This window comes from Labeo rohita, chromosome 22 (assembly GCF_022985175.1).
Source record: "Labeo rohita strain BAU-BD-2019 chromosome 22, IGBB_LRoh.1.0, whole genome shotgun sequence".
NCBI lineage: Eukaryota > Metazoa > Chordata > Actinopteri > Cypriniformes > Cyprinidae > Labeo > Labeo rohita.
Window position 1 is genome coordinate 29,552,632 of NC_066890.1, and position 27,616 is coordinate 29,580,247.

The window sequence follows — 27,616 nt, forward strand, 5'->3', positions numbered from 1 at the left end:
GCTAAAAAGACATTTGGGTATTACTCCAGCAAGTTCCTGCAACACTTTTTTTATAGAGTATTGTCACAACGCATCATCAGTCAGCCATATTGGTGGCACTTAATGTAAACAATGCCACTGAAGCAAACAAAACTCTCATATTTTGCTGATTATTGCTGCTGAAAATAGTCAATTATTGTCATGTTTTGGGCTGTACTAATCGGTCAGACCAGGAAACACTTTTGGAGTACTATAGGCTGCCAAAAGTTAAAAGAAATGGAGAAGAGTGCAAAAAAACCTGTCTGAGGAACAAAAGGCGTTTGTGGTTGGCCAAACTGAACCAGGATTTCCAAGACAAAAGTCTTGACAACATTCGTGTTTGTTCTTATCATTTCCAGTCAAGTAGGTGAAATAATAGACTAATATCTTAATTTATACTGCTAGTGCATATCTTTACCACCTATTAACTTTAGCTTGTCAAAATATTGTGCCTTTTCCTGCTTACTAAGTCCTTCTCCATGTGATTTAGCAGCTTCCACATGTTTTTTCCATGGTTTAGACAGCATAAATTAGCAGAACAACATATTCAGTAGTACATTTACTGTGCAATCCATGTTGTTGTTTACATCCAGGTAACTGACCAAATTGTGACATAAGTTCAAACCCTCTATTGCTGGTGTAAGGAAATAGAGTCTTTTAAAGACAAAAATGTCAAGTTGTTTAAACTTGCAACTCTACAGCACCCTCTATGGAGTGGAAAGCATCAGAAGGTCGGGAAAAAAGGACTTGAGATAGTCACAACTCATGTTTTAATATGGAAAACGACAGATTACACAATACAGCAAATATTAGTTGTTTTATACAAACTAAAAAAAATATCTAACTAGATGGAACTGCCTCAAAACATCACATTTAAAACATTAACATCTATACACAAGTGAATGTACACATATAAAACACATATATACACTCTTTCAATATATTATTATATAAAGAATTTGTTTTGTTTTCTCCTTAATAAGCAGAGCAGCTTGAAGAAGTCTTTTTCTACTATGACTGTAGCTTAAAGTGTGGATGTATGGACCCAGAACCAAAAATATATGGATAGGTAGCATTTCATGTAGTTGTTGGATCCTGTGTAGATAACATCCGTGTGGAAAATCTGAAGTGCACCTACACTTGTGTGATTCAGGAAGATGTGATGATATCTTACGTGTCTTTTATGATCATTTCATCCATAAACGTCACATCTGTATCAACAGTTTCCATTCTTTAATCTGTGATATCCTAGCAGATACGCAGATTAGCTGCCTTCATCTTTTCCAGATTGTTGATTTCACATTCGGAAAGCCTGGAGTGTTCTGCCATTATCCATTTTTTAGAGTAAAACACTGCATGTATAAATGAAAATGAGTCCATTCGGATCTGTCTCTCACTTGCAGACAGTTTGAAGTCAGTTTAATTGTTTTTCCAGGAGGGTTTCATGGTTGAAGAACAGTCTGGCTGGTGGGTATTCATCCTCAAGCTGGCGTCTAGACCAGCTCCCTTAGTTCAAAAGCAGCAGAAGAACCAGAACTGTGAAAACAGAAGGTATAACTATTGTTCCTCTATTATAAATTTGTGGAGTCCTGGGTGAACTTTGTTTCAGAGTGCTTGGTGGAAGTGCCTTAAGGTCCTCCAGGGCACCAAACGCAGCCATGGAGAACTCCGGATCTCCTGTTGTGAGAAGATCAAAAACGCACGATTGGAAATAAACATCCTCCACTTGCAGCATCTCTCGACACTTTGTGGTTGCACGTTCCAACATGTCCACGTGTGCCGAGAGTCCTGGCTGCAGCTCGCCGCCATCGTCCTCCCCGTACCAGCTTCCCGTAAGTCGTGGAGGACGCAGGCTCTGCTGCCGGTTGAGCACGTGGGCTTTGATGACCTCACTGCGCGGACAGCCGTGCAGACACAGCTGCAGGCCACCGTTCTCCTCCGCTAAGTCCTCAGGCATGCGGATGGCGAAAGTCAGGTAGCGTCCGACCTGCCGCACGATGATGGACGTGCCCAGGTAGCGAGCGTGGATCTTCACTTGCCGTATTCCTAGACCTCCACTACCCTCCACGATCCACAGGCTCTCTCCTTTCCCACCGCTTCGCGTGCCGTCCTGGAACGCTGATGGCAGGTCCTCGGTGGTGGCCTGGTACACCTTCTGCTCTGTGCAGTCGTGGTAGGACTTGAAGATGACGGTTATCTACAGGGAAGATCAAACGGGAAATGGTGAGTAATAGCTCACACTGAAAATCAATACATGAAATTGCTTTCAATTGACTAGAGGATTGTTTCAACATTGTGTTTTTGCGCAGCCTGATTTTTGCTTTAAAAACTATATGTGGAAATGTGTGCTATCCACCAGGTCATATATACCGTTATAATATTTTATTTTCCGAATTAGCTATTTTAATTTTAGTTTAAATTTTAGTCATTGTTATGTGCTTTTGTGAGTTTTCTTTTAATATTTCTATCTAGTTTATTTCAGTTTTAGTGCTTTTAGCAACATTTAAATTTCGTTTTAGTTTTGTAGTAGTAGCTACAAAACCAAAACGAAAACTCAGTGTTGCTAAAAGTATTAAAACCTAAATAAAATGTTTAGGTTTTAATACTTTTAGCAACATTTTTAATTTTCGTTTTAGTTTTGTAGGTAGTATTTACATTTTATTTCAGTGTTAGTATTTTAGCAACATTTTTATTTTCGTTTTAGTTTTGTAGCCAATACTTGCATTTTATTTGGGTTTAATACATTTAGCAACATTTTTGATTTTCGTTTTAGTTTTGTAGTTAATACTTACATTTTATTTAGGTTTTAATACTTTAAGCAACATTTTTTTTAATTTCTGTTTTAGTGTTGTAGCTAATATTTACATTTTATTTCAATTAACAAAAACAACACTAAAATAAGTTAAAAATAACAACACTAAACCAAGTACAGAGAAATAAATCAACAAGAGACAAACAAAAGCATTCTAACCAGCAGCAACGTCACTGGTCCAAAATACTGCATTACATTATACAATATTAACGTGGCGGACAAGCAAGTTATTTCTTGTCTTATTTTAAAAAAAAATGGTGAAAATGCCAAATATATAATGTAATATGAGGAGGAAAATAATGTAAGGGAAATAAGAAAATAATTAAAGATGTTTTTGTTAATTGAAAAAATGAAATAAAAAGAAGAAAAGTTTAAGCTGAATCAATAAAATTACTAAATGTAAATTAATAAATCAGCACTAAAACTGAAATCAAAATATAAACCTAAATAGTACAATACAGTAATATTTTTAAAACACAGAAGCTAATAAAAATGACAAAAGCATATAGCAAAATTGCTAATACTTTAATATTAAAATGAAATTGAAAATATACAAATAACAGCAAATTCAAAATGAATAAAAACTATAATAGTATATAAATAATACTAAAAAAATATTGGACAAGAGCCTGTTAGTTCCAACGACCTAGAGCTTGAGAAGAAAACAAATAACAGGCATCACCACAGGATGGCAGTAGAGGACCAGAGAAACCCAAAATGGACAACTTGGGATCTGCCAGTATCTAATCTAAACCAAACTCGATGACTAATCAATGGAACATCCGACGGCACATTTTTATAAAACTCTGATCAAAGTCATGGAGCTGTAAACCATCAACTGTCAGTAAAATTAAGTCATATTCTACACAATTAATCCAAGCACGTCCACTAGATTAAAAAACTGATACAGATATAGTACTGATGCAACGTTTTGTGTCAGTTTAGAAACATATCATGAGCTCTTCTTGGGCCAAATGAGATCTTTAAACAATCAGTCTCATAAACACTTTAAGTCAGTGGCCCCCTGAAAGTTTATTAAAATGACAAGTTTTATGTCCTCCAGTATTATATTACTTTCTATCCTTTTGAAAAAAAATGCAGACATTTACATTTCCATGTTACAGTCATACTTCATGTCTGTTAACCTTCCAGAAACTAACTGACCGTGACTAGAGTCTGAATAATTTATTTTCCATTCCTTCTTTTTGTGTCTCCCCCCACTCTTTGTGAAACAGCTGGGGGATTCTATTATAGTCTTTCGGCCCTGCATTGTCGCTACGGCTCAACAGTCTAAATCCACGTCCCTTAATAGAAGAGAGAAAAAAATGTCCCCCTAATGACATCATTGTTTGGGCTGACTGTCTGCCTCTCTCAAGCTTTGGGTTTGAATGGTTTCTTTGGACCATGCGACAACATAAGACATGTCCGTTTTCCCCCAAAATCCTCAAGTTTCAGTTACACTCATTTGGTAGTCTATTTTAATATTATATAATATAAATTAATATACATCATGTTGTCCAAACGTCACATTGTCCAAAACTATGTGACTGACTTTCTTCTGAAAAGCACAAATTATTATATTTTGAAGAATTTTCAACTTTTTGTCCACTGAAAGTAGATGTTGTCCAAAACCAACAAACCCAACCTTTGTTCTTCTTTGGAAAAAAGTCTGCATTTTTGTCCTTGGAAAGTCATAGGATTCAAATGTTGGTTTTGAACCCCATTGACTGAAAGTTGGACAAAAAGTATCTTCATCTGTGCTCTGCAGAAAATGTAAGTCAAAAGTAAGCACTGAAGACAAGGCTTCAAAACAACCATGAGTATCATGGTTCCTCTGCTTTACTAAAGAAACCAGTACAATTTGGAACAGGTTACATTAAATGAACACAAGGCGATTTATACAACTAACCTTGTTGGTTGCTGTAGCGCTGGAGCCTTCAACCACCGGTACGTTTGTGACTTGAACCGAAAGGTATCGGTTGTGGATGAGCGGCCAGGCTCCTTCAACCCTACATGTCTGGAACTCATCCCGAAAAGTCCGCAAGTGAGGATCACCGAATAATCCACAATGTCCGTACTTTTTTTGCTGGGCCGCCGGGCCCGAGGCGAGCACCCTGCTTTCATAGTTGCAGACATCCACCACTGGCGGCTTGGAAGTGCTGGGTGCTTTAGCCGACGACGTTGGGCCGTCGCTGGAGCAGTTGTGCTGTGCAAAAAGCTCTTTAATACGGAATACAGCCGAGTGGTACACCAAGTCCCCTCTACAGCCATGAGCTGTGCGACGCGTACACAACGAGTAGGCCCTCAGAGCAATGCAGTAGTCCACATCTGGAAGTACCTCCTCTTGCAAGCCACCGGAGGGTGAGAACGAGGCCACGTATTCCGCATTACAACGCTGGATTCGACATTTTTGGCAGCACACTGTTGAGAATCAATAAGAATGAGGCATTAATGAGATCTGTGGGAGAATCACTATTTGATGGTTGGTTGGTGATGGAGCTTTAGATGTTTCTAGCAGTAGACTAAACCTGTTTAACAGCTACGCAACTGCTGTAAGTTGTCATTCTGACACATTCACTGGTTGCACCCGAGTCAGCATGGCATCTGAAAAGATAACTAAAAGCTGGCGATTGCTATTCTGAACCAAGAAAACATTCCTTGTCTGGATTCCTTTTAGTTGAGTTGTTTTATGGTTATGGTCTAACAAAAGTGTGAAAATAGTTGCCGCTTAATTTGATATGATGACTTTAACTGCTTTGAAATCAGGCCCAACAATAACAAATGTGATGGAATTTGGCTAGCACAAGTAAAAATATTAAAAACTCCCACTGCTTGGACACGTTAATAGCATTCTACACGGTTTCCACGAATTTTGACCAATGAATTTCCATGACTTCATAGCAGAGCACGAGTAATGACTAAAAATATTGCACAATAGCATGGAAGCAGCGGTGTTCACTGTTAAATCTCTGTGATAAGCCATAGTTTTCGACGAAGCCTAATAGACAGATCTTTGCAACGCAGAGCACTGGTGTGAGGTATCATCCCTTAAGAAAACAAACCATGGTTTTACTACAAATAAAACCAAAAAAACATGGTTACTATACTTAAACCATGGTAACTACAAATTAACCATGGTTTGTTAAACTGCGGTTTTACAAATGGTAATCAATACGCCGAAAGACATGGTTACTACACTTTTACTATAATAAAACAATGGTATCAATTTTTCTATTGGATTGACTGGTTACCATGGTAAAAACATAGTAAAATGGTGGTCTGACAATATGCAAATAGTGATGTGTTATGAAAAATATAAATAGTTCTGATCAGCTGGAGTAGTTAAAGTTTCAGACTTTTCTCACACTAAACGCATATTTAGTGAATTTGTGGGCTATCATAAAACAAAAACAATATACCTAAATCATGTTTGTTTTCATTGTTTTGCCTACAATTTTGTCTTTTTACCATGTAAAATGATTCAACTTCATGTTTACGTTACTATATTTAATATAATTACTATTAAATGTTAATAAATGCATTATTGTTAAAGGCTAATGACTTAGTTAACATCAAATAAACTGTCAATCTGTGTAAAGACATTTTCAATCGTACTTTGAACACCCAGTTAACTCTTTGCTAAATTCTATGTATACAAAAATCACAATTTTTTTTTTTAATTTATACTCGCGAACGTTTAAAAACGTCATCCCGCGACACAAAAAAACATCCTGCGCGTGCTTTTCAGTGAGGCGTAGGCGGTTAAAACGCGCAAGTAACGCAAAGTATAAATAACCAATATTTCCCCGCTGCTGTTCACAAATTACTATTTATTCTCTTTAAGCCACTTTCTTCATCAACACAGTCACGGGCTTTCGAAGTAAACAGCTTCGAACAGCGACACAACAAGAAGCTAGCCAGGTTAGCGAAAGTTTTTTCAAACTAATAAAATATCTAACTAAACTAAGCGGTACGTTTAAAGAACGGTATATAGTTTGCGTTGACTTCTAACAATACGTTATAAGGTAGGTATAACATTTGGGTACCACCACAAACTTTTAAAGCGATATATTGGGTTTAAATCTTTTCGCAAACACGGTGCTGATTTGCTAGCGAGTTAGCAGCACAACTCTGGCCTACAGAAGAACTAAATGCGTATTAAATTGACAGTACATGAATATGAACGGGCTGTTGCATTAAGTAGTGCGTTAAAAGTTTAAAATAAAATACTTTAAAATAGATTTTGATTGAACAGCTTCCCTCTAAACGACAGTGTAAAGTTTTCCCAGCAGCTCTGGCTCCGGGATGTGTGCATGCACAAGAGCGATTAATAAGAGCAAAAACGATTTACCTGGTCGGAGTAACAGGCACATAGAAACCACTAAAAGACAAATCCAGTTCCAAAGCTGCCGCTTAGCCAGGTTAAGAGTGCCGCTTCTCCCCATGCCAATCCATTCAGTTTGATTGCAGTTCTCCAACTGCTGCTCATCGGCGTTGAGGCTGCGAGAAATCACACAACTTTTTCATTCCCTTCCCCAGCCACTGTCATTCAAAGGAGAAGTGCTGAAAAGCATCGCATGGGAGGAGCTTCTATTCGCCAGCCCTTTCCATGAACGCTGACAAGTGCTCAGTCACGTCTTTATACAGTTATGCAGGGGAAAATCATGCACATTAAGAAAGAACGTTTTTAGGTTACATGAATGTCGTTTTGTTCATTTTTCATTACAGAGTCAGTCAGCTGTTGTTAATTGTTGGCATGCCTCCTGTGAAGTTTCTGGTCATTTAAAACTCGATTTCTGTAAATTCGGACTACTGCAAGTGGATACTTTAGGCATTTTTGACAGATACCTGATGATCAATTGAACGTGCCAAAAACAAACATGGGAATAAATTGCATCTGTTTGAGCTAATCTATGTAATAAGCAGAGGAAAACTGAAGAAATGAAAATGGGTCAGTCTAACCCGGAGGGTTCCGTTTTATAATCCTACACTGTAAAAAATAAAAAACACAATTTGTTGAGTCAGCTTAAAATAATTTGTTACCCTGCTGCCTTAAAATTTGATGTTCAGTCAACTAAAATAAGTTTAGTCAACTTGAAATGTTAAGTTGTACTAAGTAACAACTTAGATATTTGCGTTTGCTAAACTTAACAGATGGGTAAGTAACCCAGCTGCCTTAAAATATTAAGTTGATTCAAATCAAATATCTAAGTTGTCACTTAGTATAATTTAACATTTCAAGTTGAAAAAACTTTTTTTGAGTTGACTTAACTTAAAATTGTAAGGCAGCCAGGTTACAAATTATTTTAAGTTGACTCAACAAATTGTTTTTTACAGTGTACGTCCTCCAGTCTAATATCGTGGTTTCATTGAACTACTTTGAGCTGGTTTATGGTTTGATCATGTTTGCACTTTGCAGTTAGTGCCTTGAGAAATGAGTTGCATTGCGATTATGGGAAAAGAAGAGTTTATTACTTACCGTTTGAAATTATTTTGTGGATCCATTGAGACTGTAACCTTAAAGTAAACACAAAATGAACATTAATTTTGATATTATTTGATATCATATATGGGCCATTCTACAGAATCGGTGCAAACTGCTGTCCCACAACCAAAAAAAACACATTTAAAAAGCATTTAAGTATTCAAATCTTAGATGTTTATAAAGATCCTTCTATTATCTGTTGAAACCCACAGTAATATTTTAAATATTAATAAGTTTAATATATATATAAAATCATAATTTATTGGGTACTTTCAATTGGGAGGTGGCTGTCCTGAACCCTAACTCCTAAATTTCAACTTATGAAGATGATATTGAAATTATTTTTTTGTTTTTATTTTTCCATTGTTGTTTTTAAAAGTATCTTTTTGATTGGGATTTTCTTTGTAAATTCTGAAACTATGTAAAAAAAATGTGTCCCGGATTTTCATGTCACTACCGAAACAGTGTATTGACTGAGATTGATTTTAACTAAACCCTTACATTTATGGTCAGGAAATGTTCATAGTTACAAGGTGTGAGTAGATAGGCCTCATCATTTTTAGGTAAATGTGTTCAAAAGTCTGAAAAATCTATGTAACTTTAAGGAATGTCACTACTGAACACCTTTTTTCTGCAATTAAGCACACTTTTTTTGGAAGTTATTCCATAACATTTTGTTTTTATATGTATACAGCTATTCAGAATTGTGCTAGCTAACCATGTGCTGATTAGCATCTTTGAGCTAGGTTTAGAAGTATTTAAAATTGTCACTACCGACACAATCACTACCGAAACATTTGGTGGAGTTTCGGTAGTGACGTCTTTGTTTTTTTTTTGGGGTGCTATCCCATAAATATGTCACTACCGAAACAGTCACGACCACAACATGTCATCGTTAGTAGGTAGTGACAAAAGGGAACACATAATCCTTGCATTTGGGGAATATAAACAAAATTTATGTACAGTTATGCAATTTTTTTTGTGTTTTATTTTGCAAGTTAAAATTCTGTAATGAATTTTAAGCTTCAGGTTACTTCATTATGTGATTGCTACCAAAGCATTACTACTAAAATGTGCATTCACTACCAAAACATGGGATGTTTTGTCAAAAGTAAAGTATTAAATTATTAACTAAGATGTTTTTGGTTCAATGTATATTCAAACTAATGAATCCTTAACTTTGAAATCATTATCAACTTCTTGCCTTTTAAAAAGAAAATTAGATTCAAAATACAACAAATCTCATCAGTTACACTTGAAATGTTGTTAAAAATGTAATTGTTATTGATTTACCTCTGAAAAAATTGTAATAAAATAGCAAAAATTTATATATTTACAATCTAGATGTAAGCAAAATCTTAACAGGTCAATATAACCCTTCTAATTAAATTATTATTACTGTTTCGGTAGTGACAAATTTGGGTAGAGGACAAATATTTCAAAACTTTCTGAAAATACAATATGAGAATTAACTGCACAATTACTAGAAATGTGTACCTTGGATATTATATAATTTGCACAAACAAATTTTTTGGAAAAAGATATTTTTACCAAGACGTTTTCAACTCTGACTTTGGAATTCTGTAGAATGGCCCATATATACTTGAAGTTTGTCTTGACTTAAAACTTAATTTTATTCTCCCTCACAACAATATGTGCATTAATGTAGTCAATGGTATTAGTAATTACCTAAATACTACTACTGGAGAGCTGGCTGTCCCCATAAAGTCATTCCTGTCTCAGGTCTATAGTGGCATTGATACTACAGAGGCATCATTCAGAATCTGGCCACTGAAGCAAATACCTCATTCACTCAGGTGGATGGATCAGTGAGCCCCTTACAAGCACCTCATGCCAGTGGACGACTTGACAAGGCTGATGGGCGGAGAAAGGGTTCTTTCTTTCCCCCACATTTGTGAGCATATTACATTGCATGACCCAGCAAATATACATATTTCTCTGGTCGAAACAAGAAGGGACCGAGTCAATTACAGAGATGAATCAGGTGAAAAAAAAGAAAGAAAGAAAACGAAGAAAGTGAGAAAGAGAAGAGAAAGGAACGGAAACGAAGGGATAAGCCAGTACATTTCTCCTGACACTGACTCACTTGTTCTTATACAATAGTGGAATGAGGTCAGTCTGGTAAAATTAGCCATCCGCTTCATGGCAGGACTGAATGCCAGGCCAGTGAGAGGGGACGGAGAGTCTCCATTTGAGAAACCAGAGAAATAAAGAAAGTACATTTTTTTGACAGAGAGTGAGATGAAGTATTGGGAAGAGAAGAAGGTCATTCGCTAAAAGCCCAGAACTCCTACTTAGTGCAAGTTAAGAAAAAGAAGTGAAATGGAATGATATCAACCATTGCGCAGAGACCAAAAAACCTGAACTGAATAGTGGAAATAATGATTGTTTTTGAACTAATTTCTTAAACACTCGTCCATTGGTTGAACAAACATCTTGGCGACACCTCAAGCCCATGCCATTTGTTGAGCTGCTCTTGCTGTTGTCAGAATCTTCAAACAATGTTTTTATAACGCCACAGAACGTTTACGCTCTTCGAAGGAATGACCTTACAAACTTACACTTGTCTCTGCATATTAAACTGGGAATGAAGAAAGTTTTAAACAGGGAGAAAAAATGACACACTTCAGCTTTAGGAAAACAATTGCCTGAAGTTTTATTCATGCTATAAATTCAAAGGTGGACTCAAGAGTGAGAGACAGAGAAGCAGGGAAGTGACTGAAGGAACGTAGGAGAGGGAAGAAGAAAAAAAAAAGGAGGAGGAATTGGGTTTCCACTGACTGTATGTCTGGGCAGCTCCATATGGTCCTCATTAAGGTGCTCACTCTGTGGGAGCAGCTCCACACCGCGCTGCTTGTTTTTGTTATTAGGCCCATCACATTTCGGTATGGAGGGTGCTGGAATATTGGGCCACTGACAGGTCTTGCCCAGTGGTTCTCAACCAATGCTGTTATCGTTAACAAAAACGAAAACTATCACAAATTAAAATCTTAATCTTAAAGGAGAACTCCACTTCCAGAACAACAATTTACAAATAATTTACTCACCCCCTTGTCATCCAAGATGTTCATGTCTTTCTGTCTTCAGTCGTGAAGAAATTATTCCCCAGCCGAGGAAGAAGGGTCTTATCTAGCGAAACGATCTGTCATTTTTTTCGAAAAATAAAAATTTGTATACTTTTTAAGCACAAAAGCTTGCGTATCATAGGCTCTCGGATGCGGATCCATGGGTCGTTCTTGAACGTTTCGTTCATTTTGAACGAATCTTTAATGTGACTCGCGAAGAACGAGTCGTTTCGGGGAGTGATTTGTTCAATCGCGCATGCACAACATCCTATTAGGTTCTGCACTGAAATTAGTTCACCTGTGTCGAGTCTTCAGGGTTTTCGAGTCGTTCGTTCATCTTATGGGGCTGTCAAGTGATGCTGATTTTGCTAAAATTAACGAAACGACTTCTTTATTCACAGTTTTTGGCAAAGTGATAGTACTCACAGTTTGTTCATTTTGTTGAACGAGACTCAAAGGTCTGAGTCAGTAAAATGATCCGAACTTCCGATCACTACTACGATTCACGTCTAAGTTCAGTGTCTGTTTACTCAGGCTAAAAAAGGTAGAGTATGGCGAAAAATCTTATTTTCTCCTGCAACTTCAGAATCGTCAGACATGTTGTACCTTTTTGTTTGTAAACAGCGTTTGACTTACTTGCACTTTTTTTGCGCGTTCGCTTTGTAAACACTGGGTCTGTGGTTCCGCCTACGTTCGGCGTGACCTTTCGACATGATTCAATAGTACGTGAACGCGCATCCCAGAACCTGTGCCACACAAGCTTTTGTGCTTAAAAAGTATACACATTTTTATTTTCCAAAAAAAAATGACTTAGCGTTTCGCTAGATAAGACCCTTCTTCCTCGGCTGGGATCATTTAGAGCCATTTGAAGCCGCATTTAAACTACATTTTGGAAGTTCAAAATTGGGGGCACAATTGAAGTCTATTATATGAATCCTGAAAGTTTTCCTCAAAAAAAACATCATTTCTTTACGACTGAAGACAGAAAGACATGAACATCTTGGATGACAAGGGGGTGAGCAAACTATTTGTGAATTGTTGTGCTGGAAGTGGACTTCTCCTTTAACAAAAATTAGAACGTTGAATGTAATTGAATGACGAAGTAACTTGAAGCCTTCAAAGCCCCCTTTTTAAAATTATAATAACTACACAATCTGTTGCATTTTATATTTTGAATTTAGTGTTTTTTCTTTAATGACTAGAACAGGTCAGTGAACCACCAGTTGAGAAGCCCAAGTCTAGCCATCCACAGCAGTTGAATAAAGTGTCCTTAAGTGCATCTGTGAGAAATGAGGGCTTAAAATGTGTTTACCCACGCTGCTGAGCTAAAATTAAACTTTTCTTAGTTCATTTGAGTCAGAGATGAGAGATTTGCTTCACTGGTGACAGAGACTCAGAGCAATTACCATAGATAACAGGGACAGAAGTGTGTGCCTGTAAGAGGCTGCCACTGATACCATCTCTGCTCAAGGATCCCACTTAACTGCCTTGATTGATGCCCAACTGAACTCTAGGGGGTACGAAAAGAGAAGGTCTTTGTGGGCCCTAAGTGGATTGCTTTCTCTCTGAGAGTTGTTAGGTATTAATTTGTAATGATTGCAATTGAGGTACATTGGAAAAAGGACTTGGATTTGGAAAGAGCTTCTGTGAACTGTCGTTGTTGGATTTAATAGATATGATAGACTGAAACTATTAAGCATTTACACCTAATTTTAGATGCTAGCACTGGCTGCTTCCTTTGGGTAATTCGTTTGCAAACACAAAATCCTTTTTTTCCTCACTGCCCCTTAGAGCTGTTTCCTTCTACTCGAGAGATGCTGTTGACATAGTGTCAAGCTCAGTCCTTTTTAAAAAGATAAACACACAAGTAACCTTAGATTTGGGGTCATGGGGTCTTCTCAGTTTGGTGAAGAAAGATAGTGGAAGTAAACAAAGGCAGAATGAGGAGAAGCCTTAGATCTCCTTTCTAAGAAAGGCTAAGCTTAAGCAAAGGCAATTTGTGGGATCAACGTTGATCTGCTGCCATCCATACCTGACAATAGGTGAATCCAAGAGACTTTGGTGTTGAACTTTAGGTTTCCGATTAACAGGAACATATACAGCGTAAAACATTTCAAGGTGACTCGACTCAAGATGTTTTAGTTAACTAAAACATCTTTTGGTGGAAGTTCAGGTAACTTACTAGTAGGTGTGATCTGTCTCCTATTTGGATAGAATTTTTGATTTGTTGTAAGGCCTCTCCATTTATAGGGTAAGTTCACCCAAAAATAAAAAATTCTATCATTAGTTACTCACCCCTACACTCTTAAAAATAAAGGTGCTTCACGATGCCATAGAAGAACCTTTTTTTTGTCTAAATGGTTCCATAAAGAACCCTTAACATCTGAAGAATCTTTCTGTTTCACAAAAGGTTTTTGTGGTAAAAGAAGGTTCTTCAGATTATAAAAAGTAAGAAAGTGATGGTTCTTTAAGAACCCTTTGTCTGTGGAACCAAAAATGGTTCTTCTATGGCATCGCTGTGTAGAACCATTTAAAGCACCTTTATTTTTAAGAGTGTATGTCGTTCCAAACCCGTAAGACCTTCGTTCATCTTCAGAACACAAATTAAGACATTTTTGATGATATCCGAGAGCTTTCTGACCCTGCAATGGTACTACTACGTTCAAGGCCCAGAAAGGTAGTAAATATTTCATTAAAATAGTCCATGTCACATCAGTGGTTGTGGTGCTGTCGTGAATGCACGTCATAGACTGACATAAAGTCATTATTTTTGTTTTCTTTGCACACAAAAAGTATTATCGTAGCTTGGCAAAATTAAGGTTTAACCATTGATGTCACATGGACTATTTTAATGATGTCCTTACTACCTTTCTGTGCCTTGAACATGGTTCAGTAGTTGCACTGTTGTCTATGCAGAGTCAAAAAACAGATTGTTCTTTCTTTTTTTGGTCTACACCACATCTTTCAACCCGGTTGAAATTTATTTTGGATTGAGGTGTTTTTATGAAGGATTTTCAATCCAATTGAGTATACTGAACAAACAAATTTCAACAAATTTCTCAACAAATTTGATGAGAAATAAAAAATCGTAGTACAAAAATAAAACAACTCAAATATTACAAAATATAAAAACCGTATAAGGGTAATTCCATGAAATCTGGGCCTTTTGCGTCCCTAAAAAAAACATCATGCAATGTCAATCCTGTTACTATTTTTAAAATGTAAGTTTAAACAATTATTTCTTATATTAAATATAATCAATTTCTACACGTAAAATCCTTTCAAAGTGTACGAAATGTGCTTTTGTGAACTTGACAGTTAGCTAGCAATTACAAAATTAGTTTGAAATTGTCAAACCTGTTACTGTCAACCTGTTTCTTTTCAGAGTAACAGGTTTTGACATGTGGGTAACAGGGATGACATTGATTTGTTTTGACCCTTTTTAAAGACTGTCTGTGGAAAATTCAAACATTTTAAAGGTCTCCCTTGGTATATCATTGAGCTAGTGCCTATATCATTCAGTGGCATATGATTTCTAATTACACTGTTGTATCTAGTAATGTTTGTGTCGGTAACAGGGTTGACAAAAATACAGAACATGAAGTAGAAAAATAGTCATAAAATAATAAATTACATAGCCTGAGATGGCACAATACAAATTCTTGCCATTTTAAGGTGTCTTCATTTCAAGGATATTTAAAAAAAAATTGTACTTATTTTATTTTTCAATTTTTCCAAGTGGAAAAGGCACGGATTAGTGGAATGACCCATTATTATCTCTCTCGCCTCCCCTGGGCCCACTGAGTTTTAACAGACCGCCTAAAGCATGCAGAGAGTTTGTTGGGGGGTAATTGAGAATGAATGGGGGAAAGTCATGTGAGAGAAGGAAGTGCCTCCATCGCAATATGATTGAATATGACTGGTTATGATTGCCTATGATTGGTTCATACGATAAATCCCGCCTCTTGTGTTTGTGAGCTTTCGCGAATCAGTCTGAATGAACAATGTAATGGCGTTAAATGGAAGACTAATGAAAAAGTCAACACAACTCACACTTTTAGATAACCACTTTGTCAAGTCCAAATCAAACTTCAAATGACCTGAAAACAAGATCTGTGGGTTTTTTATAGTGAGCAATCAGTTGAAATTAAAGGTATTGAGCTTTGATGAGTGATGATCTGAAAATAAGTTTATTATGAAAAAGAACAACTGAACTTTACTTCCTCATTTCAGAACACCACTGCACACCACTGATGTAAATATATGTAGGGCCTCATAAATTTATTGTCCAACTTTTGGACTGAAATAAACGTTAAAAGTACAAACAACATCCGCGTATGTGATGCAGTTGGATTTATGACAATGGCTAAAAAGGTGCATATAGTTTTTCAAACATTTTTACACGTACATGCTACAATAACTAAGAAGAGAAGAATGCGAGAGGGAAGCAATGAAAACTCCCAAAGTTCTCCCGCTCTCTCTCCCTCCCACAACAACACCTGCTCAGGCTCTCGTTTCAAACCTCTCAGCTGTGGGAGCATTCTGTGACCAAATAAATCCGTGGAATCAAACGTGACTCCCGCTCCCAGACCTTCAAGTCCAGCCAGTCCGAGCTCAAGCCATGGGAACACAAAACGTTCAATAGAGTGCAACAAAGCCCAAATCACCCCGAGCTTACTGGTCATCTTTTGGGAATTTCGGACTCTGCCGATGATTTTTCAGTTGGCTGAGGCGTAGAAGTTTTACACCCTGACCAGTATAATCTCATTGGCGGTAGCTGTGTCCCTCCTCCACTCATGTAGTTTCAAAATGGACAAATTGTTCTTTTGCGACCTATAACTTGTAGCCTTTGATGTTGCAAAATGTTTTTTTTTTTTTTTTGTAGTTTACCCCAAAAATAATATTTAAGTAACTGTCTCCTTCACTGGGCTTTTAACAGTTTGAGCCAAATAACTGAGACTAGGTGAATTCAAGAACCGAATCAGTCTGGTTTGTAAATGATTCATTGAAAAGATCTGACTCAATCAATTAATAAGTAGTTCACAAAAACTACAATTTTTACTGAACATTTGGAACTCTTTTACACAAAAATGATCATATAACTTCAGAAGACCTGTTATATATCACACATCATCCTGTCTACTTTTATGATACATTCACTCTAAAAAAATAAAGGTTCCAAAAGGTTGTTTTTGTGATGCCATAGAAGAATCATTTTTGGTTCCTCAAAAAACCGTTCAGTGAACAATTCTTGAAAGAACCACTTTGAAGAACATTTTAAAAATCTAAAGAAACCTTTTCAACGATATAGAACCTTTTCTGCATTTGAAAGATTCCATGGATGTTCAAGGTTCTTCATGGAACCATCAATGCCAATAAAGAACCTTTATTTTTGAGAGTCTGATGGTGCTTTTTGATGTTTTGAAGCTTGACAACATTAGTCCTCATTATATTGAAAACTTAATTTTTATTGAAGATTTGAACATTAACTATGAGAATATAAAAATAATTAGTAAGGTTATGAGTCTTAGATCACAGGAACACATTTTTGACGTTGTAATATTGAGATAAAGGAGTTGACCAAGGCGGATAAACTTGTAGTATAAGTATTACATAAACTCTAAAAAGCAGATGCCAAAGAATTGTCCATTGTCCTACCATGGCATCTTTTAGATTCATCTACAACGAATCAAATTTGACTGGACTCTTCTCCATTCAAAGTGTTTGTTTTCTAAACTCAAAAATGTACGAAACAAATCCGAGGCTTAAAACCGCAAAACGGCACCATGCAAACCAGCTTTACTGTAGTACTTTTAACAACCGAGGGTTCACTTTAAGGGTCAGTAAGTATCAAATGACATGAGTAATGGCATTGCTAGTCCCAAAGCGAATGGCAGAAAGATGAAATGGAACTTACCTCTGATTTTTGTGACTGATGGGCATGTGGCATGGACGTGTAAAAGACCATTTCACTGAGAGAAGTCTGTTAACCCCTGTTCCCTAGCCGTCTCGACCAGACAACTGTGTCCAGCTTCGCTTGACAAAGGGAGATAGCTGTGAATTAAAGCACATGACAACAGCTGTCTTTTTAAAGATTCGGCACTTTGATTAGGGCCGGTTTGTAGTTAAGCAATGTTCACTAATTCCTACATATCGGAGAAGGGCGGGTAGGGAAAAAAAGACGAAAAATCCCTAACACACTAGCATGCACACACACACATACACAATTATACACATTCAAGGGATTTGACAGCATATGTCGTCTTTGGCCAGCGTCCCATATTCTACATTGGTCATCCACACAGTGCGGTCTGTAGTAAGGCCAGAGTCTTACAGCAAATGTATAGCGGCTCCAAGACCTATTTGGACACTTAAGTCACACCTTTAAACAAATGTGGTTTCATTAGATAAAGTGGGATCTGCAAACAAATAATGGCTCTTGTTTCGCAGAACTAAATTTATCTGCTGCTAGTTTATGAAGGTTCTCCAAAGTTCACACGGAGTAACCACAGATGTAGTTCATCACGTTAATTATGAACATGTTCTTCTAATGTTCGACAGCCTGGAAGGAATCAAATACGTAAGTTATGAAACAAATTTCAGCTATATTCTTAAAAATAAAGGTGCTTCATGATGCCATAGAAGATCCTTTTTTGTCTAAATGGTTCCATAAAGAACCTTCAAAATCTGAAGAACCTTTCTGTTTCACAAAAGGTTCTTTGTAGTGAAAGAAGGTTCTTCAGATTATAAAAAGGTAAGAAAGAGATGGTTCTTTAAAGAACCTTTGACTGAATGGTTCTTTGTGGAACCAAAAATGGTTCTTCTACGGCATCGCTGTGAAGAACCTTTTGAAGAACCTTTATGTAAGGAGCTCAAGAGAGGACAATAGTGTCTACATTTCGATTACACAAATCACATTAGTTTTTTATTCAAATATCCACTATTTGCAATGTGCTACTATAAATGTAGTTTAACACCACAAAACTAAAACAGCATCACTGTTTTTTAACTTTGTCCAACTTTTAACAAGCCAGATTCTGTAAAATATTTTTTTTACACAAGCAGCTGTTCAAACAGACAGCTGCTCGGGCCATTCATTCGAATGGCAGTGATTACAAATCAAGCCAGTGTTGTATTTGACTTGATCCATTGCTATTTCAACAAGTAATCCTTGGTCTCATGCACATGTTCGTGTGCACAAAAACAGCCTCAAGCGCTCTTATCCATTGGTGAATCCAATGACCAAATTTGACGAATGTTATAGCGACACTGCTTTCCTTTCTACAGACTAAAGGGCCCTAAACAGCAGCATCATGGCACCATTGGATTTGAGATGCTGTTGGATGGAGAAGCTTCTAGGAGCCACGTAATCTCTCCCTCGCTACACATTTTTTCCGTATCTCTCTGTATGAGAAGAATCCATCCGACCAAAGCCTCTGTGGCGACAGCGAGTGCTCCATGCCAGTCTCCATGCGGGCATGCCTACACGCAATAACAGAAAAGCGTACACATAAAGCATAGCACATGCACATACATCAGCACAAACATATGCATTCGCACACATGCACACCCAACGTGCCCCCAGCTGTTCCTCGCCCTCACTGCATGCAGCAGGTGTAGGGTGGACCTTGAGGGGACGGGGTGGGAGTGGGCACGGCTTTTTCGGAGAACAGAATTGCTATTGTTACTCCGTCCCACGATGTGACTGGAAATTTGTATCATGTTCTTTCTGCTTTGTGTAAGGCTAGGGCACAGCTGCAGAGCAAGGCGTTCATAACAATTCTACTTAATGCCTTATATGTCTCTTCTGGCTTGTAAAACCCCCCCTGGGGCCCGTCCAGCAGTTTTGAGCTTCATGTTTTTTCGGCGCTTGTTGAATTCTGCGCTTTTAAGTTTATTCGAGCAGAACAATTCAAGCCCGACAACATCAATGTTTATCAGTTACATTTTAAAACAGACATGAGAAGTCTAAAGTAATCTAAAAGCAATCAAAAAGCAGTCAGATTACATTACCTACCTTATCTATCTAGTCTGTCGGTCATCCATCCATCCATCCAGAAACGACATTAAAAATGCAATGTTGAAAGTAAATAAGCGGTATTTAAATAGATGGTTGACCAAAAAAATGAACATTCTGTCATTAATTACTCACCCTCATGTCACTGCAAACCCGTTAGACCTTTGTTCATCTTCAGAACAAAAATTAAGATATTTTTGATGGAATTTGAGAGCTTTCTGACCCTGCATAGACAGTAGGGTCTGTCACTAATGATTAATTTGGTAATCGAGTAGTCTGTCGATTATTTTGACGATTAATCAAGTAATCAGATATTTTTGTAGTAATAATAATAGACCTAAGTGAACAGTAGACTTTACAGTGACTTAAAATACATATATAATTGCAATGAGGTAAGTTCAAATAAAGTATCAAAAGCAAGTAATCATGTTTATATTGAACAAAACTGTTGAAATACATAATGTATTATAAACAATAGAGCTAATGTACATTATGCATTATAACAAATGCCTGCAGAGCGCGCCAACCGCCTGACGATTGTTTTTACACTTTACCGCGAGATTTAATCCTTATTTAATATTGACTAAACAACATATTATTCAAAAGTCCACTTAATCGTTAATATTTGGCCATTTCCTTATGATAGGAAAGTTACAGCCACTGAAATTTCTTGAATATGTGGACGCCAAAACGTGAAACTGAAGTGAAGGTTGGAACTTTTTTTTGAAATCGCGATGAACAGTAGCAAACTGAGGAAGATAATGATGTATTCTCCTTGTGTTTGCGTAGTTTTATAAATAATTTACCTAACAAATCTGATGAAATAGCGCACGTTGCCTTTCCAGTTATAATATAATACCGTTATAATAAACCCAAACTCACAACAACATGCAGAGATGGGGTTTGAGATGCTCCGCACATAAATTAACAGTTTGTGGAGCAGCATATTTACTGTTAACGGAGCCACCCTGAGAGGCATGTACGTGACCTACAGGCATGTAATTATATTAAACCTGCACTGCATATATTAATGAATTCATAATAGCATAATGTTTTATTATGATTTTTAAATGGGTTTAATATGGAATGCGCCACTTCCGGAATTTTGCCGATTACTTGACACGGGCAAAATGCATTCGCGGATTTTTTAAAAATCCAATATTCAAACAGAATCGAAGGATTTGTTGCAGCCCTAGTTCAGAGCCCAGAAAAGAAGTAAGGACATCAATAAAATAGTCCATGTGACATCAGTGGTTCAACCATAATGTTATGACGCAGGAGCCAGCGTTCTGACGTAGAACGTCGATCTCTTAGTCTCTTATTTCAGCATCTGTATATTCTGACTCAGATAAATGATGGGCAAAAAATTGCAAGTCATCCTCTTTGTTGAAATCTTCATACATGTTTTCGATATGTTTCAGATATGTTTATGAAGATGTTACTGAAGTCTTCCTTGGCTTGTAAACAAGGCGCACGACATCCAGGTTCTACTGTGGAACGTCGGCTCCTGCATCAGCAGCACCACACGATGCATTGTGGTATTCTAATGAACACATGTCTAAAGAGAGATACACTGAAAGAAATTGTTGATTAAAGTCGTTATTTTTGTTTTCTTTGCGCACAAATCGTATTCTCGTAGCTTCGTAAAATTACTGTTGAACCACTGATGTCACATGGACTATTTTAACGATGTCCTTTCTACCTTTCTGGACCTTGAACGTGGTAGTTGCGTTGCTGTCTGTGCAGGGTCAGAAAGCTCTCAGATTTAATAAAAAAATATATATCTTAATTTCCAAAGATGAACAAAGGTCTTATAGGTTTGGAACCACATGAGGGTAAGTAATCAATGTTAGAATTGTCATTTTTGGGTGAACTTTAATAGGCTGATCTGCCATATTCTAAAATAAACCACATACAAACCCCCCAAAAATCTGATCTAAATGTTCAGGCAACAAAGCAAAGGCCAAAGGCATTAATGTCTAGCTTATGTCTGTGCGTAGAAGAAACACAAATGCATGTTAACAAATACACAAAGGGACAGTCCAAACTGAAGCAGATGTGATAGGATCCGAGACGGCTGGGAAAACGGACCCCGCAGCACCTGTTAATATTTAAAAACAATGGAAGTGCAAAAATTAAGGAAAACAGAGCAGTGGTGACATCATCATTTTTCAAACGGGCTCAGGGAGGGGGTTGTCGGTGGGGTCTGTTAGGGGGTCAGCTGGTTCCAGGGCAGGAAACTGAGAAAGAAGGAATTTGAGAGCTTAGGAACTCGGCAGCTATGTTCGAAAGATTTTGCCAAACAATGTGAAGCTGGAAGTGACCTGAATAACAGGCTGTCCAGCTCCTGGTCTTATTAGACAAGAGCTGTGGTAGATTTTCTGTTAATAATGTATGAATATAATAATATGGTCTCATGTAATATTGTGTATTTGTTTGGAATCTTGTCAAGGTTAGTATAAAGTACCTCCATGTAAGTTGCTGTGGTTAGGTGGTTTTTTCAATTACTTGAAAGAACAGTCTATTAAACTTAAACTGTCTCTATGGAAACTTCAGAAAAACCCTGCGAAACCACTATTAAGCCTCTTTGTTTAATTCCAACTGCACTTAATAAGTCATTATCTATGCATAAGGGTAGTTCACTCTTAAAAGCTACAGTATACGAGCTGTAGGAGTGCAGAAATTAAGCAAACTACCACATTCGGTAAAGCCTAATACTCAATGGGCCATGCAAAGCATTCTGAGGCCCCCAACGTGGCGCTTTTGAAGTAGGCAACTAATCATTTGTGTATGGTCTTGGCGCAAGACAATTTATCTTTTTATCTGCTTCGTTTACAGCTGCCAGATTCAGAGAGCCTTTGAAATGTGCAGCAGTGTCACGGTGCTTCATTCGTCTCCCAAGTTCTCAATTAAAACCCACTGCTCACGAGCTGAAAAGAGCGAAGAGGAATGCTCAATGTGGAACATCTGCGACGAGGATCACATCGACAAGGCGCGAACCCCCCACCTCAAAATGGTGAGAAAACGGAGAGCATCTTCTTTCTTCTCTCGAGGGTAAAGTGGGGGTTGGGGGGGGGAGTAGTGCAATGAGCTGTGGAGGAAGGTGGGGTTTAGGGGGGCTTCTGCAGAGGAGCCTTTGTGGCAAGATCACAACCAGATGTGCCAAGAGCGTCCAAACAGGAATGAGTGCATGTCTGCAATTTTCAGCAATTTGTCAGATTTAAGGGTTCACCCCCAATACCACCTGATAGACAAATAAAATCCTCCCCACGCCCATGCAATAATTCGAAACACGCCGGCACCCCCCGGAGAGCCAATCTGTGGCCCAGTTGCTCATTCGGTGACAAGACAAGGCCCTGAATCATTGAGCCTGCGTAATCTGAAACAAAGTCAAAAACGTTCATCAGCGTTTCCCTCGGCCTGCGTCCCAGCGGAGTTGAGATGTTGAAATCCGTACAGTCTTCACACGCTTTAAATCCATCACGAGGCACATTTGCAAAAAAAGCCTTGAACCAAAACAAACATTTGAATAAATAAACATGAGCGACAGCCAGTTAATCCCTCTGGTGGCACGTCATAAATCCAGCCTCAAATTTTTGGCCTTGAAAGGATGTTTGCCACACACGCTCACTATTCCACTGCTTACATAATCAGGCCACAAAATTATTTTCAAGAAATATAGCTGTAGTCTGTATTTGTGCTCATAATGTCAGGTGAATGAGCAAAAAGAAGCAATATTTTTTCTTTATTGCATTTTATCTATCTTTTTTATTTTCATTTCATTTCATATATTTTTTTTTGTTTTGTTGTGGTTTGGTTTTTGTTTAGTTTTTTGTTATTTTCTAACAAGCATTACTGCAAAAACTTGGTAAGTAATAAGTAAATTTATTGTATTTTTTTTTAGTTCATGTTTTTTTCTGTTTTCTTTAGCTATTTGTTGTTTTCTAAGAATCATAATTGCAAAGCATTTTAGTAAATAAGTAACTCTATTTTAGTTTATTTTATTTCATGTTTTTTGTTTTGTTGTGGTTTGGTTTTTGTTTAGCTTTTTGTTATTTTCTAACAAGCATTATTGCAAAAACTTTAGGAAACTAATAAGTAAATTTATTTTATTTTATGTTTTGTTTTAGGTATTTTGACCTTTATTATGATAGTTAAGTATTGAGAGGAAGTGAAGTGGGAGAGAGAATCGGGAAAGGTCCGTGAGTCGGGACTCGAACTTGGGACACCCGAAGCACGGTGGCGCTATACTTCGGCGTGCTACTCACGAGTCTATTGGCGCCAACTGTGTGGTTTGTTTTTTGTTTCATTTTTTGTTGTTTTTCTAGTAATTATAATTGCACAAACTTTTACTATGCGAAAATAAAAAAAAAATGTAACATTATTGTAATTTTATTTTATTTCCTGTTTTTTTTTTTTTGCTGTTTTCTAGCAAGCATTATTGCAAAGTGTGTTAGTAAATAACTTTATAATATTTTATTTCATGTTTTTTGTTTTGTTTGTTTTGTTTTTTGTTGTTTTTAAGGAATCATAGTTGCAAAGCCTTTTAGTGTGTGGAAAAAAGAAAAACAAAATAGCAACGTTATTTTATTATATTTTTATTTTGTTTTGTGTTTTGTTTTGTTGTTTTCCAGCAAGCATTATTGCAAAGCCTTTAAGTAACTGTTTAGTATTTTGTTATTTTCTAACAAGCATTATTGCAAAGCCTTTTAGTAAGTAATCAGTAACTTTATTGTATTTTATTTCGTGCTTTATTTTGTTTTTTGTTTAGTTTTTTGTTGTTTTCTTGGAAGCATAATTGCAAAGCGAAATAGTAACATTATTGTATGGTATTTTTATTTTGTTTCATGTTTTGTTTTGTTTTCTAGCAAGCATTACTGCAAAGCCTTTTTGTAAGTAATAAGTAACTTTATTGTGCTTTTTTGTTGGTTTTGGTTGGATTTTGTTTAGTTCTGTTGTTGTTGTTTTCTAGGAATCATATTCGCAAAGCTTTTCAGTAAGTAATGAGTAACTTTGTTGTGTTTATTGTTTTGTTTTGGATTTGTTGGTTTAGTTTTTTGTTGTTTTCTAGGAATCATAGTTACAATGCCTTTTAGTAAGTAAAAAGTAACTTTATTGTGTTTTATTTAGTTTCATGTTTTGGTTTGGTTTTTGTTTAGTTTTTTGTTGTTTTCTAGAAGTCATTGTTGCAAAGGCTTTTAGTATGCGAAAAAGAAAAACAAAATAGTAACATTATTAAATCGTATTTTTTATTTCGTCTCATGCTTTGTTTTGTTGTTTTTCTAGCAAGCATTATTTCCTTTTAGTAAGTGATGAGTAACTTTATTGTATTCTAGTTTATTTCCTGTTTTGTTTTAAAAGGAAAACCAAAATAAGTAACTGAACTAAATTAAAGTAACAAAATAAGTTATTAACAGATAACTTATACTGGTTATACTTTCATTGGTGTTATCCGTGTAAAAAATGTGTAATTTGAAAAAAATACAAAAAAAGCTTTTGGAAAAACAACTCCAAGGTCAAAGTGACAAGGTTTCATAGGTAACTGTTTGCAGTGTGGTTACAGTGCGCTATAAATGCATTTTGAATATGCATACTAACTGTAGTTTCCGTTTAAGGCTGATAATGCAAATACCCAGCGCTACACCTCATATTCTGTATTATATGTTCCTTCCCTGGATTTATTGCACTGTAAATGCTGTAGGTTGTACAGGGACTTGAGTAAGCGTGAGAATAAGTCTTACGCCCATTTTCCACACAGTTGTTCATGTTTATACCATTAGGTATGTTTTTAGTGTACTTCGAGTCCACTGACTGAGGGACTCCGTTTTGGCCGTCCTTATACTGTTGTTCCCGGACATGCATAGGCAGGCTTTGTGTTTCAGAGACAAGAGAACTTGTGTCCATAGGCGTTGGCCAAGCATGACTTCATAAGATGTGTGTGGTCATGCGTCCGTGCGTATGTGCGGGTAAACGCTGGGCAAAATGTGAGGAACATACCTTCATTTGTTTGACTTTGCATGTTTGCATACCACTGTGTCCATGAGGGCCAAGAGCAGCTGACTTGTACCATCTGTGGCGTAAGACTCTCGCCACCCACTGTTGCTCCAAGGCCCGTCTAATTGCCCCTCAGGGGGCTTTGGGGTTTTTGCCAACTGATCCCATTCACCACTTCGCCCATCTCGGGCTGTTTTCGAGGCTGTCGTCAGTTTTAAAATGGCGAACGATTTTAAATTACAGCCTTGCGTGTCTTTGTCAATAGCCATCCTGAATCCTAATATGAATTGGTTTTTCTTCAACCAGGACAGGTTTGTTTTTCTTCAAGTTTGGCTGACAGACATATATCAGCTTGGCCGTTTGCGTCGTTTCAGAATATTTTATGGGCATTCAGTGTTTCCCCTGCCATTATAGTATATTAACAAACTAAATAGCCTTATGTTATTTATGTTATTTACATGACGACATGTCATTTCTGTCTGTACGTGGTCACGCATCTACAATTTCTCCTCCACGAAAACGCGGACGGGATCGTGGAGTCCATTTATAAAAACTGATTTACTCTATAGCGCGGAATTCCACAGAATTCGTCAATTTTTGGATGAATAAAGCAAAAGTAGGTCTCTCACTTTATTCGAATCGCGATATGGACTAGCGTCTGTAAATATTAAAACGCAAAAGACGGTTTAAATATGAATCGTCCATGTTCCGCTTGGCTCTGTATGAATGAATGGCGGAGACGCGGTTTTGTTTACTAGACAAATAGTGAAGCAAACGTGGGGCTCGCGGTGGTTTTCGGCCTTTGGTTCTCATTATATGACGACATAAACACATGAACACATGTGAGAGTCACTTCATGTGAATTTTACCGTTTCATTTGAGAAAATTAGCATCATATCATAGTGTATACACACAAAAACTAACCGGCAACTTGTCAAAATAAAAGTACTGTTTAACATGTAAGAGAAATGTATTAGTCTTGTATTACTTTAATACAGTATAACGTAGGTGTTTATATATTCCTATTTCTGGCAAATTTAAATAAAACAATTAAATGCTAAAAAATAAATATTACAACAAGACTAACCACTTAACTGTTGAAAAAAAATTCTACAATTATTTTACTTTTTTTTTTAAACAGAATATTCACACAATTTTTCTTCCATGTATTAATTTTAACAGAAAAACCTCTGTTTGTTTGGCAACAAATAAAAGGGTTTAATTTTAATTTCATTAAAAATAAATAAATGTTTAATGCCTTCATTTGATTATCAGAAAAATTAAAACGCCAACCCAGTCTCGAGGCAATTCGTGACATAGTCACAAAAATGTAATCTATTGATTCGTGTTCAAGAACACGAATTTCCCCTTTTTTTTCATGTTACTCAGCACGATTTTCAGTGTAATGTATTTCAATAGGGAGTAATTTTCGTGCCTACACCACGTTTTTCTTTCGCCACTACAACACGTTTGGTGATTTCGTTTTAATCAGCCACCATATAACGTTATTATTTACATTTTATTTGCACAATTTAGACATGTTAGAGCCCCTAACCCAACCCCACCCCTAAACCTACCCATTTGTATGTTATATAAAACACGAGATATAACAGGCACACATGACAACAAACACTGTTTATTTAAAAGTAAAGAAAAATAACACCAAGTGTTTCGAGGTAAACCGATTGATTTGTGCGAAGAACGCATGCAAAACGATCACCATCTTCATCCGCAATCTGCCGTAAACCTCTGTTTACTGTTCACATTCAAAATTGGCGCCCGAGGAAGTAAGCCTTACGTCAGCTTTGATTCTGAAATGCCATTGGATATTGTGTGTTTCGTGACCGATTGCGTATTTTTTGAACGAGACGTGACTGAGTGTGTCCACAGAGCAAGATTTTTTCAGCGACAAAACTTTAAATTTCCCTCAGTCTGTGTATATAACAATATTGCATGGCTTCGGAAGATTTGGAATGCACCATGAGATGTTTGTAATAGCTTTATACTGTTCGTGGTCAATTTTTGCAATAAATACACAAAATAAAAAGGGGAAATTCGTGTCCACGAATCAGTAGATTAAAATTCCGTGACTATGCCACGAACTACCGTGAGACTGGGTTGAAAACACACAAGAATTTCTGAAAAAAAAAAGATTGTAGGGCTTTGTTGTTGAAAATGTTAAAACTGAGATTTGTGGACATATT

General features: G+C 36.9%; 1 protein-coding gene across 1 annotated transcript; it reads right to left on the minus strand.

Moving 5' to 3' along the window:
- Positions 1-765: 765 nt before the first annotated feature.
- On the minus strand, positions 766-7,375 carry rgmd (RGM domain family, member D). Its single transcript, XM_051095570.1, has 3 exons — positions 7,182-7,375; positions 4,740-5,251; positions 766-2,215 (listed from the first exon to the last, which is right to left on the minus strand). The coding sequence occupies exons 1-3, from the start codon at positions 7,273-7,275 to the stop codon at positions 1,526-1,528; spliced, it is 1,296 nt and encodes a 431-aa protein (XP_050951527.1). The 5' UTR covers positions 7,276-7,375; the 3' UTR covers positions 766-1,525.
- Between the last annotated feature and the right edge of the window lie 20,241 nt (positions 7,376-27,616).